The sequence below is a fragment of the Ochotona princeps genome, chromosome 8, assembly GCF_030435755.1.
Source record: "Ochotona princeps isolate mOchPri1 chromosome 8, mOchPri1.hap1, whole genome shotgun sequence".
In the NCBI taxonomy this organism is placed as follows: domain Eukaryota; kingdom Metazoa; phylum Chordata; class Mammalia; order Lagomorpha; family Ochotonidae; genus Ochotona; species Ochotona princeps.
Genome location: NC_080839.1, coordinates 40,406,508 through 40,420,704, shown reverse-complemented (window position 1 = coordinate 40,420,704; position 14,197 = coordinate 40,406,508). Strand labels below are relative to the sequence as shown.

The 14,197-nt window shown below is 44.6% G+C and overlaps 1 protein-coding gene across 2 annotated transcripts in view; it reads left to right on the top strand.

Annotated features, from left to right (window-relative positions):
• SPRED2 (sprouty related EVH1 domain containing 2) overlaps positions 1 to 14,197 on the top strand; it is a 121,585-nt gene that overhangs the window by 64,470 nt on the left and 42,918 nt on the right. Inside the window, exon 1 of one of the 2 annotated variants that reach the window (XM_058667892.1) lies at positions 1,782 to 1,935. The exons of the other annotated variant lie outside the window; for it this stretch is intronic. Within the exon in view, the coding sequence (XP_058523875.1) occupies positions 1,919 to 1,935 (17 nt within the window). The 5' untranslated portion in view covers positions 1,782 to 1,918. Of the gene's footprint in view, positions 1 to 1,781; positions 1,936 to 14,197 lie in introns of those variants that run through there. 2 annotated transcript variants of the gene reach the window in all.

Below are 14,197 nucleotides of genomic sequence, written 5' to 3'. Positions count from 1 at the left end.
GCAAGTGTGTAAAAGATTATGGGATTATAAAGGAATGTTTTGAGATGCCTGTAACTTGCTGTCTTGATGAGGAAAGAATTTTTTAAAGCCAGAGAAGCCTCTAGTTCAGGACCACACGCGGTCTTCATTAATCCGTCTGGGTTAGAGAGGTTGCACTGTGATGTTGTAAGGGGCTTGTCCCAACCACTTCCAGCCAGCCTGTTAGTGACCTATTAGTGTCCTCTGAGAGAGTTGGCTGTTGGCTAAAGGGGCCACCTGGGTTTGACCCCTGTGTTTAGTTTTCTGTGATGACTCTGTGCCGTCACACCACATCAACATGGGTAGTTTTGGGAATGACCAAGTTGCAACAGTGGCGTCATTTAATATACCTTGCAGTGTCTGCATCTGGATTATTTCCTCCGCCATCCAGTCAGAGCCCTGTTTCTCTTCTACCCGATTTAACTAGCACTCACTTGGAGCGTTGAGTCAAGCGAACACTGTGCCACCTTACAAAGGGATTTGTTGGTACGAGGGACTAGGGCTGTGACTTACATAACCCCTCGTGGAACCTTTCCAAAGCCATCAAAGGAAGCTGGAGGCAGTCCGTCCTCCTTAATGTGAACACGGAGCAGGAGGCGGGGCCCGTGTCCTCAGTGGGGGACTGAACTGGGAGAGTGGAGCAGGCATCTGCTCAGGTACTTGCTGCAAGCCCTCCCAGTAACTTCAGGACACGTGTCTCATACCCACAACATCAAGTGCAGCTCCCACCCCCACGGGATTGCCTTGTTGCTCTGTGTGGATGGCAGCCCACCTCCACCACCACTCACGTGTGTGGCAGCCTCATACCTAACTAGCAAAGTGTTTTGCTTGTGGGAAATTTTGGTTAGTTTTTAAAAACAAACATTTTGTCAAAGATACTAAAAAAAGAGAGGTATGGTCTACCTTGTATATTCTCAGCATTCAGATGGAGCAATTTATAAGGGTTTGTTATATTTTATTACCCTCTCCCTTTATCTGATTTTTGGCAGAAATATACGTGACAAATGCCAGATACCACGTTCACCCCTAACCTGTTTCAGGCTGACTCTAAAACAGGTGCAAGCAACTGAACAAGGGCCCACAAAATGACCCGATCTGGCCCTCCCATTGCAGGCACAGGGAGGATAAGAGATTGAATAAACCTAGAGTAGGCTGTCTTTGAGAATTTTTTATGGCCTATTGATGAAGTCATAAGTATCCCAACAGCCCTTGGCAGAGGGTTCCCCACCCCTACAAGTTTACCTGTTTTGTAAATGCAGTAATTAACAAAATTAATAAAATGCTAATGTAAATTAGCAAAATTAATGCAGGGACCAAAATTTTGATGTTTTTAAATAGCTCCTGCCACCGGGTAACCTTGTGACACAAGAAGCAATGTGACCCATCCCTCTGCCAGCTTTACTGCTTGAGAAGAGGGGTCCTTGCTCTCAACCCTGAACAATTCGTTACTGGATGGGAGGATGGGGGTGGAAGCACGATTTGTGCTTGTGGTTCTGCAAACCCCAGCATCAGGTATTGAGCAGTGCCACTGGCTTCCTGGGCATCTCCTATTCCCATCCATGATTGATAATCATCAGTTACAGGAAATTTTTTTTTTAACAACATTTTAATTGGAAAAAGCGCCTGTCAGCTGTCAGGCTTCCAGTTTCCACTTTTGAGAAGCAGGATGTTGAATGTGAGTAATGACACAACAGGCCTATAAAATGCGGACTAACCCTCGGATGAGTCATCCAGTACAATGCAGTGTATTTGTCAAGGAGACTGAATCGTGTATGGGGGAAACCACTTCTCAAGCAGCCAGCTGGTTCTCAGGGCAGCCAGAGACGGTCCATTTTTATCGGAAGCCCTAGAGTAGCAATAATGCTAATACCCAGCCCTTGGACTCCACAATGTAGACGAAATGGCATCGCCCAGCAGGTACGTGCTCACCGTTTATGTGAGCTTTGTTTTCTCGTTGGCTTCTGTCTATGCTTTCCAGTGTTTGCTTTTACCGTGTGCTGAAGGGAGACAAATAATTCTGTCAAGATCCAGAAAACGGGTATTTATCCCAACATGTGCACCCACGTGCTGGGACAGACGTGACCTGTCGGCATCAACCTGTGTTCCTCTCCACCCATCCTCCTGACTGAAAAGAAATGGGTTTAACCCACCCTTTTTATGAAGTCCAGAAAAAATGATGCTGCCTAGGAAACAACCAACAAAGGTGGTATATTTTTTGGGTGGGTAGCTTAGAGCTTTATTAAAAACAAATGAGTAAGCAGAGGTGAGCAGGAGGAGGGTGGAATGTGATAACAGGCTTGTGGGGTTTTTTCCCTATGCCCCACCCCCACACCCCAGATGCCTAACTTCAAGGCAGACAAGCCTCATGCTCTGTTAAGTGACTACAATTGACTTTATTTAGCGTTTTCATGTTTATTTAATTATTTTGCAAATCACAGTTTGCTCATGCTAAATGTATGCATTTTAAGTTTTTCCTAGGCGGGAGAAAGGATAGTGGAGCTTTGGTATCAACATTTAATTATAGCTTTCACATGATCTGGAAGATAGTTCTGCAGAATGAAGAGGCTTTGCCTGTCTGACCCTTTGTCTTCCTTCACTCCCTAAATTTAAACAATGCCCGATCAGCTAAGGCGCATATCTTGTTTATTTGAGTATATTAAACATTCCTGTGTATGTCGATAGTCTATTCCCCATGTCTCCTCATATTTTCGAAAAATACTTTCCAAGTCCTGCTTGCTAGGGACAGATGCTGTAGTTAGTTTATAGCAGTACTATTTATGCTCCCCTGGTGCGTCTGTCCAGAAGGGCTAGGTCAGGGCCTATAACACAACTGCCCACAAATGAGCGCAGTAGTTAGCATTTGCGGAGCGGCTCAGCCCAGGGTGGTAAATCCCATTATCAGTCAGAGAGCACTAAACAGATCTGGGGTTTCCAGGCTGAAAAAACAAATGGGCTGTCTCTGTTCCTCTTCCCCTCTTCCATAAAGTCCACAAGAATGACCTATTTTCCTTGGGATGGTATGGAATTTAAGCGGCCAGTAAATGCATTCAAATTATTTATCCAAACACTTTCAGAAATTCCTGTAATTTCCAGAGCCAGTTGTGAGGAGAGTTTGTTGGACTTGTTTCTGTTTGTTTTGTAAATTAAGTGGTGCACTCTTTTTAGAATAGCCAATTTGTTTTTGGAGACAGGGCAATCTCCAAATTTCATTAATTTTGCATTCTATAAATGAAAGCCACCTGTTATGCTGTAACATGCTAATTATGGTAGAGGACAATAATGAGGAAGAACACTATTTGAAACATGTGGGGCTTTTGCTAAGAATTTTCCTGCCCACATCTGTAGTACTTATTTTTATATGTGTATGTGTATATAGGCATATATAGTACATATTTAATAGCAGCATTTGGTGAGATGAAAAAAATACTTCAAATTCAAAGCGCAAGCACTTTTTTTGTTCCTTCTCACTGATAATTCGTAAGCTGTGGAAGAAAGACTACTTTATAAGTGTTTACTTAAACAAAGTGCTATTTCGCAGTGTTGAGGAAAAGGGGTTCTCTCACCGATCCAGTGGCTGCCACGCTCCACTTGAGATTCACTCTGCCAAAAGTCCTGAGAAAAACAATGTGAATTCTATTTTATCTTGAAAGCAGAACAGCTCTTTTCTTTTATTTCATTGAGACGTTTTGCTTTTTTTTTTTTTTAACTTGCTCAGGCCTGTAGAAAGTGATTGTAGACAGAAGCACACAAATATTTTTGTGAAGTTTTTGATTTGTGAGTGTTTCCTGTTAAACTGTTTTGTTTTTCTTGTCTGTGTATTTGAGAACAGTCTGGGTCCTATCCTAGTCCTTCTCCCTAGAGCATCCCAGGCACCTTTGGGCTCTGATTGCATCACCCACAGGCAGCATGGGTCACAGATGGGCAGTGATAGCCACACTGAGCTGGACCTGCCTCTGCCCCCAGGCCAGGTCCCTCTCCTGGTCCACATTAGCAGCCATTAGTCCAGGGTAATCATGTGATGTTTGGGTTCCTTCTTTCCCTCTTGAAGGAAAAGGCATGTGGGGAAGCCATGGCCAGTACCCAAGGTCTGCTGTCATTCAGCTTGCAAGCAATCGATAGATATTGAGTGAGACACTGCTTGTGTCAGAGCAGAGTGCTGGGCAGTGTTTGCCTGTGATCTGGCCAGCCCTGTGCCCTCGCTGCAGCCGGGGTTCTTTGCTGCTGCTGAGAGGTTTCTCCCCGGGCTTTCTTCATTCATCGATTTATGAGAGAGTGTCACACACAGCCACTAATTGCTATGTGATAAGCAGTGCTGAGCAATTTCCTTCTGACTACACGTGGATGGGAATCCAGAAAGAACTGCCTTACTCAGGGTTCCATGGGATAGTTTCTGGTGGCCATGTTTTCTGAGCCAAGGTGAGTGACACAACCTCAGACAAAAGATGTTTCTTGCCATCTTTCTCGTGGGGAAGACTTTAAGAAGATCGAGTCCAAGGTATTCTAGTGGAGCAGGTAGTTTTTCCTAATCTTTGCAGACTTGGAGACCTCTCCCCGCTTTAGCATCCATTAAAATTGAATCCTCATAATTCAAAAGCCATTTGTGAATTAGAAATGATTTCATAAAAAAGAGGTCAGTTGAATCACACTTGGTGATCTATCAACATCGGAAGACGTTTATTTGCATGCAGAGACACTAGTTTATAGAATCTATTGTCCTCTCTCACTGGACACATAGATGGTTTATGAGTCAGGTGGTGAAGTCCAGTGATTGTGGAGCCTTCCTGTAGTGGAATAGCTGTCTCCAAGTTTATTGATAGTTGAGCTGTGAATGTAAATGAATGAGGTGATCTACCTAATGAATTTGCTTTTTTAAAAGATTTTTTTTTTTTTAATTTAAAAGATGGATTTGGGGGGAAGTGGAGGGGACGGCAGAATTAGAGAGAGAGAGAGACCAAGAGAGGTCTTCCATTCACTGGTTCTCCTTAAATGGTCTCAATGGCCAGGGCTGAATCAGATGGAAGCCAGGACCCAGGCACTTTGTCCAGGTCTCCCATGTGTGTGGCAGGGGCCCAAGCACATGAGCCACTTTATGCTGATTTTCCCAGGCACATCAGTAGGAAGCTGGATCAAAAATGGAGCAGCCGGGAGGGACTTTAACCAACGTCAACCCCATGTTTGTTGAGCCAATAAGTAATGGCCGTGACTGTCATTCCCATAGGATGGAATTGGAGTTCTGCCTACATAGTAGGTGGGATTAATAATACTCAAAAGTAAATCTTATCCTATTATATGAAAATAATCACTTTCCAATATGGCTCTCAAAAGCCAAGAGACAGGTGTCAAAAAGCTTTCTGAGCAAATAGCACCCACCCCTAAGGCAACATAAACAAATGGATGACCATCCTGTTAACAAACCTTTTATCAGCCCATGCATCCTTCCAGGTTTAAGTCTGCAGACAGCTTGTTGCATTGACTGTCCATATGGTCTTCAGGGCTGTGCGTGGAACAATTATGGAAGCCATGTGCATTCCCAATTGGATTCTTAATCACCACCATTTCCTTATGACTAATAATCACCACAGAGAAGGCAAATGTTTCGGAGGCAGGGTGGGGCCTTTGTGATACATGCTGGTGGCAGTTCAGGGACGACCCGCATCACTGGTCTAGAGTTGAGTGTGTAAGGAACCCTTACAAGGAGATTTCTTTCCAGATCTCAGCCCCACCGAGGACTTCAGAATTTCATTTTTAGCTTATGCAGTTGTAATGCCTTTTCAGACCAGGAATATCCACGTTGGGTTTGATATGTGTGTGTGTGTGTGTGTGTGTGTGTGTGTGTGTGTGTGTGTGGTTTTCCTTTAAACCATCTTCCTGGAATCATCCTCTGGGAGGCTGGGCCGCCTGCCCTCACTCTGGCCCTCAAGGGGCTCACCCTGACTAGACAGAATGCATCACACAAGCTAGTTGGGAAGGGTAAGGGCGAAATTTGTTTCCATCAGTGGGCATGTGTTTTGATTACACCATCAGAGAGCTGCAGCGTGCAAAATCTGGTAGGAATTTCTCCCAAATGCAACCCCTTCTTCTACTTTGAATAATGTCTAAACCAAAAACAGCAATAAAAACCCTACTAACTCCCCATGTAGAAGAAGTGGAATTGTTAGAAAATCCTTGTGGTGTTATGCATCTGGGTGTGTATTAAACTGCAGACAGGGCCTTCCAGCCAGCATTTGCAGAGTACCCGGGTTCAAGTCTTATCTCTAGCGACTGACTCCACTTCTGGCTAATGTAGCCCCTAGGAAGTAGTGGTGATGGCCAAGTAGCCAGGTTCCTACTATTCTGCTGGCAGGTGGAAAGACCTGCACTGAGTTTCCCCAACCTTAGCCTCTGTTGTGGGTGTTTGTCTCTTTGCCCCTCAAATACAGACATTAAAAAACAACCATTTGGGGTGTGAGCCAGCAGATGGAAGATCTTTCTCCATCTCTGTGAATCTTTCAAATAAAAATAAGTAAGTCTGTCTTTCTCTCTCTCTCTCTCTCTCTCTCTCTCTCTCTCTCTCAGGGGGTAAAGCAACAGTAAAACTCAGGGGGTTAGAACAGAAGAAATGGACTGTTTTTCAGGAATTGTCACTTGTATGGTAAACATGGTAATCACCAGAGTGAAACTGCCTTAGGGTTAGGGGAATTTATTAGCATTAACAAGGAATCTCTTCTGCTTAGCTTTCTTCTCTTCTGGTTTCGAAATGATTTAGCAAGAAAGGCCATTTTTATCTCAATACACCTAATATCAAATGAAGCTCAGGCATTTTGTATTTGTGATTTGTCTTGTGCCCTGTGGAACAAAGTAAAGGAAGCCTTTGTATTTGAAACACGCTTGGGGAGAGTGGTATTCAGTGTAGCACTTAGGACTTTGTTTTCCGATAGCCCCCAACCCTGGGGCTTTAAGCCCTGACTGTGCTTGTAATTCCAGCTTTCTGCTATTGCTCACACTTGGAGGCAGCAGGTGGTGGTTAAAGTATTGGACCCCTGCCACTCCCATGGGAAACCTGGATTGAGTTCTAAGTGTTGGACTTTACCGCCCATCCCTGGCCATTTGGGGCATTTGGGGCATTTGGGGAGTGAACCCAATGAGTGGCAAATCTTCCTCTGTTTCTCTGCCTTTCAAGTAAAATAAACAGATAAACATGATAAATAAAATCATGTTTGAATTGCACAGTCCTTCTGTTTCGTATCTTGAGATAGTCTTAACAGATTTGTTCATTGTTTCATAGTATACAACAATAGTTCCTTTTTTAGAAAAAGATTTACATTTTTCATAATCAAGAGTGACAGAAATGGAGAGACAGGCCAAAGCCAGTAACTTCATCTAAATCCCCCACTTTGGGTACAGGGATCACCTTCTGCTTTCCCTCGCTCATTTGCAGGAAGCTGGTTAGGAAGTGGCATAGCTGGGATATGAACCAGTACCCATAATGGGATGCCAGCATGGCCAATGGCTTTATTCAATATGCCATGGCACTGGTCCCTAGAATAATATTTCTTACAGGTTAAATCTGATGTATGTGATTTTCCCAGTGTACATAGTGTTATTTTTTAAATCAAGGGAAAGGGATGTTTGTTTTACTTCTTAAGAAATGTTTCTTAGCTAAACTTAAAATATCTGAATATATGGTCCCTTAGTATACCTAATTCAAGTGGCCCATTGTTTCTCAGAGTGTCTTTGTTGTAAAAAATGTATAACACAATTTGTCTTAACTCTTAGAGTGAATTCCGGGCATGTGGTTGTGCAACAGATCATTAGCTGCTTTTCATCTGGTATAACTGAAACTCTCCCCACTCAGCAGTAACTCTCCCTTGCCCCTCCTCCTACCCCTGGCGGCCACAATTCTGCTTTCTGTTCTCTTGACCCCCAACAAGTCACTTTTAAATACATCAGCGGAATGAGGCATGCAGTGTTTGTGTGTGAATGACTTCTTAGCACCATGTCCTCAAGCTCCTTGCATGCCATACAGGCAGCAGGACATCCTTTCTTAAGCTTACCTAAGATTCCATTGTGCATGAATATATTTAGATTCTTCCCACCCTTAGCTCATTGTGAATAACCTACAGTCAGAATGGGTGTGAAGTGATTTGTCTTTTAGCCACTGACTTGCATTTAACTTTGAGAGAAATTCTGTGTACAAACACACAAGCAGTAGCATCTTCATTCAGGCTATTTCACGTGAATTTTATGTGGGCTTTTCTGTTTACCCAGAGCTTCCATATACTCAGAACCAGAGATTGCTATGTGCAGGGCAGCAGATGCCTGGTGCCACCAGGGGTTGGGAGGTGACTAAAGGTCTCCATGGACAAGAGTGAACTGGAGGTTGTTCCTCTTGACTGACATTCCATCGGCATTCTGCAGTGATGAGGTTGTCAAGGTATGGCTCCATTGCAATAGTGTGATTGCATCTGGCTGCCCAGACAAACTACAACCTATCAGTCTCCATCTCCCCTGGAGAAGTCGAGATGGCCTCTTGCTGTCCTGCTTCCAAAGTAGCCTTCTGGAAGAAGCTACCAGTGGCTGTGTGACTTAACATTTTCTCATGCTTGGTTAATGCCTGTGTGCTGCTGATGCCCAGGTAATGCAAGGCCAGGGTCCTGCTAATCTGTTAAGATTACAAGACTTGAGGGCCCGGTGCAGTAGCCTGTCAGTTGAACTCCTTGTCTTGAGTGCTCCAGAATCCCATATGGGTGCTGGTTCTAACCCCGACGGCCTGACTTCCCATCCAGCTCCCTACTTGTGGCCTGGGAAAGACATATAGGACGGCCCAAACCCTTGGGACCCTGTACCCATGTAGGAAACTCAGAAGAGGCTCTGGGCTGCTGGCTTTAGAAGAGCTCCAGCCATTGCAGCCACTTGGGGAGTGATTCATTGGATGAGGCTCTTCCTCTGTGTGTCTCCTCCTCTCTGTATAACTGACTTTACAATAAAAATAAAATAAATCTTTTTTTTTAAAAAAAAAAGATGACAAGACTTGAAAAAAGGCTTCTAGCTCTTCCTTAAGCCTTGATCTTTACCTGAAGGTCTTTCTTTTTAAATCAAGGACCTTGAGCTACAAATGAGAAACTATTTTTAAATTGGTACACTAAAACCCTGGACAAGTTTCCCAGGTAGTTGGGCTGCATACTTCTGAACTCCTTTGTGGCGGGAAAATAAGAAGAGGTCTTTGGGTCTGCTTTTGTAGGATATTGTAGTAGCTTCAGTTTGCTGAGCACTCTGGCACTGCTAAAAAGACCTAAGGCCATTTAAACAGGAACCTCAACAATCATGTGGCACCTTGCCCCTCATTTTACCTGCGAAGAGAAATGCCAGGGTACCCATTCCTGAGATGGATAGGGCTTCACTGCCCCTCCACCATTTTTTTTTTTCTCATTCACTTGAAAGAATTAGAGAGAGAGAGAGGGCGAGAAAGAAAGATCTCCTTATCCTCTGGTTTGCTCCTCAAGTGGCCACTATAGCTGAGCTGCTCCAAAGATCAGGAGTGAGAAGCTTATTCCAAGTCTCCCATGTGGGTAGGTGCAGGGGCCTAAGGAGTTGACCCATTCGAGCCAGGGAGCTAGATCAGAAGTGGAGCAGCTGGGACAGGAACCAGTGCCCATGGGGGTGCCAGTGCCACAGAGTGGAGGTTGAGCGTGCTATGCCACCATGCCTGCTCCAAGCTTCACCATTTGTATGCAGCTGCATTAGTAGTGATAACACCCTTTTTCCTATAACTCCTGTTATAGGAGTTATATGCCCATCCAGGAAATGTATTTAAGAGACCAATAAGAATGACTTAGATCCTCCAGAGCACTTAGCTCAGCTATGGGGACTTCTGCCACCACAAGACCCTTAAAAAAAGAGTGGGTTACCAGGACTGTATCGTAAACCTTTAGCTGTCCCCAACATCAGTGACTTAGAGCAAGCAAGGCGGGAACAGGTCCTGCCTGTTCCACTTCCCATCCAACCACGGGAGACAAGTGATAAAGGTTCAAGTGCTTGGGCTCCTGCCACTGCTATGGAGATCTGGATGGAGTCCTGGACTCCTGGGTTCAGCAACAGTATGTTTTTGTGACTCTGTCCATCATCATTAAAGACCTTAGCCAAATCTTCAGGTCCACCTCTGTTCCTGCTTCCCCTTGGGAAGAAAAGAACAAATGGCTTGCGTATGCTTGCTTGCTTTCGTCCTCTCCTCGCTTTTCTAGCCTTCTGAATTCCAGACAAAAGGAGCTAAAGGAACTCTTGTTTCCTGAATGGACATCCAAGTTCAGAGGCTCTGTCAGGAATATCAATAGTGAGATTCTGGGAAGGTCAACGGCTAGCCTGTGACCCATGGCTTCCCCTTCCACACCTGCCATGAAGTGAGCACCTCCTTTGAGAACAGACTTGGCTAAGGACTTGCTGCCAAAGGCATTTGCAGGTTGGAATTTGGTGTTTGCGGAGTACTTCTTGACCATAGCTTGCTCTCTGGGGGAAAGGTGTTGGCCACAGCACAAGCACTGTGTGCCGGACCTCAGGGAGAGTTCTGCAGACTTTACCAGCATTGGCCCCGTGGAGATCTGGTGCTGAGAGCAGCGTAGAAGGTAGCACTCTAAGTCCTTTCTCATTAACGAGAGTTTCCAGTGGCCATGAAAGTTGAAGGAAGGGTATGGTCAAGGATTCACATACCCACCCCTCGTGCCCAGGGACGGGCCACTTGCTGCTACTGCTGTATCACATACCTCTTTCCAGCCAACTGTCGCCATCCAGGAATCCACAGTGGCTGGCGTTTTTCTTTCACTGCGTTTCAGAGTTGAAGCCATCTGCATTTCTCTGTAAACATCCCAGCCTCTGGATTCGAATGTTGTTTTCTCTAAGAAGGAGAAAGCAAGCAAAAATATTCTGAGAAAATCAGGCACGGAAGTTCAAGGCTACAATTTAAAACCCTGAACTGGAGATTATTAACTTTAAACAACTCCCTTTGCCGTGTGTGTTTTGAAGTACCAATTTTTCTATTACATGTACGCTTTAATGTGGTGAGAGTTAATTTTGTTTAGTAATCCCACATTTCCATTAGCTGGCCTTTGGGGTTTAAATGTCGATCGTAAATACCATTTTTGGAAGGGTGTGTAAAACAGAGGGAAAGTTAAAGAAAATTATTGCTTTCAGAATGAAAAGTAGAAGAAGAAAGGGCTCTTCGGGGGTGTGTTCTTTTGTTTGTTTTAAGTTGGCAATCCTTTGATCTTGATTAATTATGAACTCCACTGAACTCCGGGCCCAGCAGAGCAGACAGGCCATAAAAGCCAGATCATAAGCCTCGATTCAGACTTTGGCCCTTCACCCCTGAGGACTCCCTCTGCCCGCTCTGCACCTCATAATCTCGCTGAGACCCAGCCCATTCAGAATACATCACAGCAGCCTGGGAGATAGGCATTCATTCCTCTTTGGTTTCAGTAAAAACAATTTCAGCTTTTAAGGTAATTTTCACTCATGTCAAAGTTTTGGTGATTTTTTTTTTTTTTTTTTTTTTTTGGACAAAAACTCTGAACCATCTGCTGTAGACAGCCTTCTTGAATGTTTTTTTTTTTAAAGTTACCATCAATTCTTCCTATAGTCTTGTCAGTGTTTTCACTGAATTTGAAATATGCAAGTTAACATTTAGAGATGCTGTATGTCATGCTGTGATAGATTGAATATTATAATAACAGATACACACACATACACACACACCCCTGTGTATTTATCTCGCTTCTTCCTTCGGGGCTATCTATAGCAGGTGGGCTCTGGCATCACTGCTGGCAGAAGGAGGCAGACATGGAGCCTTGTCTGGTATATAGGGTTTGAGTTGAAAGGAAGAGCCAATCTGACCCACCCTCCCTGAGCCCTGAGACTCCCACCTAGGGCAGTGCAGTGGCTCCTTTGATGCGAAACCTTTAAAAGGGAAACCTCTTTCCCTGAAAAACTGTTTTGTTTTGGTTTTTTAACTTTTTTTTAAATTCCGTGGAGTCATGAATTTTTTCCATGTTTAGACTGTCTTATTTACTTTGAAATCTAAGGATTTGCTGTTGTGGCTGCCGGTGGAAGGGCGGGAGTTTAATGTCCTGGAGTCAGTGTTTCAAAACTCAGAAACACTTGGCAGTGCATTCCAGAGCCTCTGTTAAGGTGATTTGGCTGATGAGAGGTACACACTGGAGAGGAGCAGGAAGCCTCCCAAGGATTTCAGAGGCAAATGACCAGGAGTCTCCAGTTCCCCTGGCCTTCAGGGTAAGAAGGTCTGCTTGCAGTAGGGTGGAGAGCAAAGAGTTGATTGCAGGAAGGAGGGATTACTTTCCTGAATGTGGCTGTACCCCACACTCCCTGCCCCCGCTGGTCAACCGGCTGTCAGGCCTTTCAGGTTCCACCTCTTCCAGGTTTGAGCTCCAGTGGTCAGCCAGGTTTTTCCGTCTGTTGGGGTACATTACTCATTTTAAGAGGTACCTGTAATAGAAAAGCCATATCTACACACGGAGAGCTGCCAAAGAGCCATTTAGGAAAAGGGGGAAGAGGAAATCTGCCTTAGACACAGCTTCTAAAATTGCTCCTTCAGGTGCTAAAGTAAAATGGACATCAGTGAATACTTCATTGCTGGTGTAACAAACAGCCCTGGGGTGATGGTTTTGGGCTGGACATTAGCACAATAGGCTACTGGCTTTACCTCTATTGTGTCCCAGTTATTAAGTAAGTGATCCGTCAGTTGTTGTGGAAAGCATGTTCAGGATGCTTGTGGTTGCTGAATTTAAATGTTTGCAGGAAAGGTTTTGTTATTTAAAATGCTAAAGAAAAAAAGGCGCCCTATTACTCCATCCTGGAGACATTTTTGATATCTTAAGTAAAATCAAAAGATGTTTATTATTACAGGTAACAGAATCCCCAGCACCCTGCAAGTCATCCCCTGTGGTTCAGTGGGCGGTCACAGGCCATCTGGGGAGGAGCATTGGTTGTCAGCAGAGGCATTTGCGAGGGAATCTAAATCCCGTACGGAGGACTCTTCCTGGATGAGATTAGTTCTACAGATGGAAACGGCAGGCCCTGGAGGACCTTGATCCTGGCCCAGATTTGGAAAGAGAACCATTTAAGCTAGTGTGTGCATGTGCGCGCGCACACACACACACACGCATACACACACACCGTGGAGCAAACATAAATACATTTCCTAACTTCGCATCAGAAGAGCCCAAATGTGAAGCCATCAGAACATCCCAGGCATGAAGAAATCATGTAAAGTTAATTAGTGGTTCATCATGTCTAGGTAGACAGCGACCAGAAGTATCACAATCAACCTAACATTGCAGTTACCAAGTGGTTTTTTAAATTCTGATTATAAATAGTTATTTGGGGATGTTGAGTATGAGAAATGAGAAGGAGTGAGAACAATCCAGGTAGAATTCAGCTGAGTTTTCCCATGTAAGATTTATGCTTGTTCAAACTACAGGAGTTGCTTAGAGGGTAAAGAAAGAATTGTGTTCTAAATACAGCCCCATGGAATGGGTCTATTAGTTCTGTTAGAGCTGTGTTAAGTCTTCTGCAGAAGAATCTTGGAAGCCAGCATTTCATGGGCATTGCCAGGCCAGGGACATCACCACCTTCCCTTGTAGTCTGGGCAGATTTGCCTCTCAAGTTAGAGTTCCTTCTCGGGGCTTTTGGAGCCACCAGAAGCTTGGCTTGCCCCAAACCCAGCAGGTGTTTTGAGCTCACCTGAGATGTCCCTCAGGGCTCTTTGGCTGGGGGATGTGTGAGGATCCCTTGTAGCTTGCTGGTGTTGTCCCAGCTGTTCCTACCAAGGCTTCTTAAGCCTATGCAGATTTTACAGTTTAGGTTCCAATCCTGATCTTTTTTCCCTTGTGTCTGCTTCCTTTCCTTTTCTTGGCCATTGCGGCTCACAGGACATAGCAGCAAAGAGATCGGGAGGGAGGGAAAGAGATGTCAGAGTGATGAGTGGTCCTGGTAGCCCAGGCCTAGGACAGCCCAGCAGAGCATCCCCTCCATACCCAGGGTGGGTACCAGAGTTACGGGGTGGCTGCAAAGAATGTGCCAGAATGAGCAGTACAAATGCTGCTCTGACCCTTGTGACCTGAAGGCACCTGGAGATTGGCATTGTGTGTACAATAAGACGAGATTTAAAGGAAAATATGAAAGATATACAAAG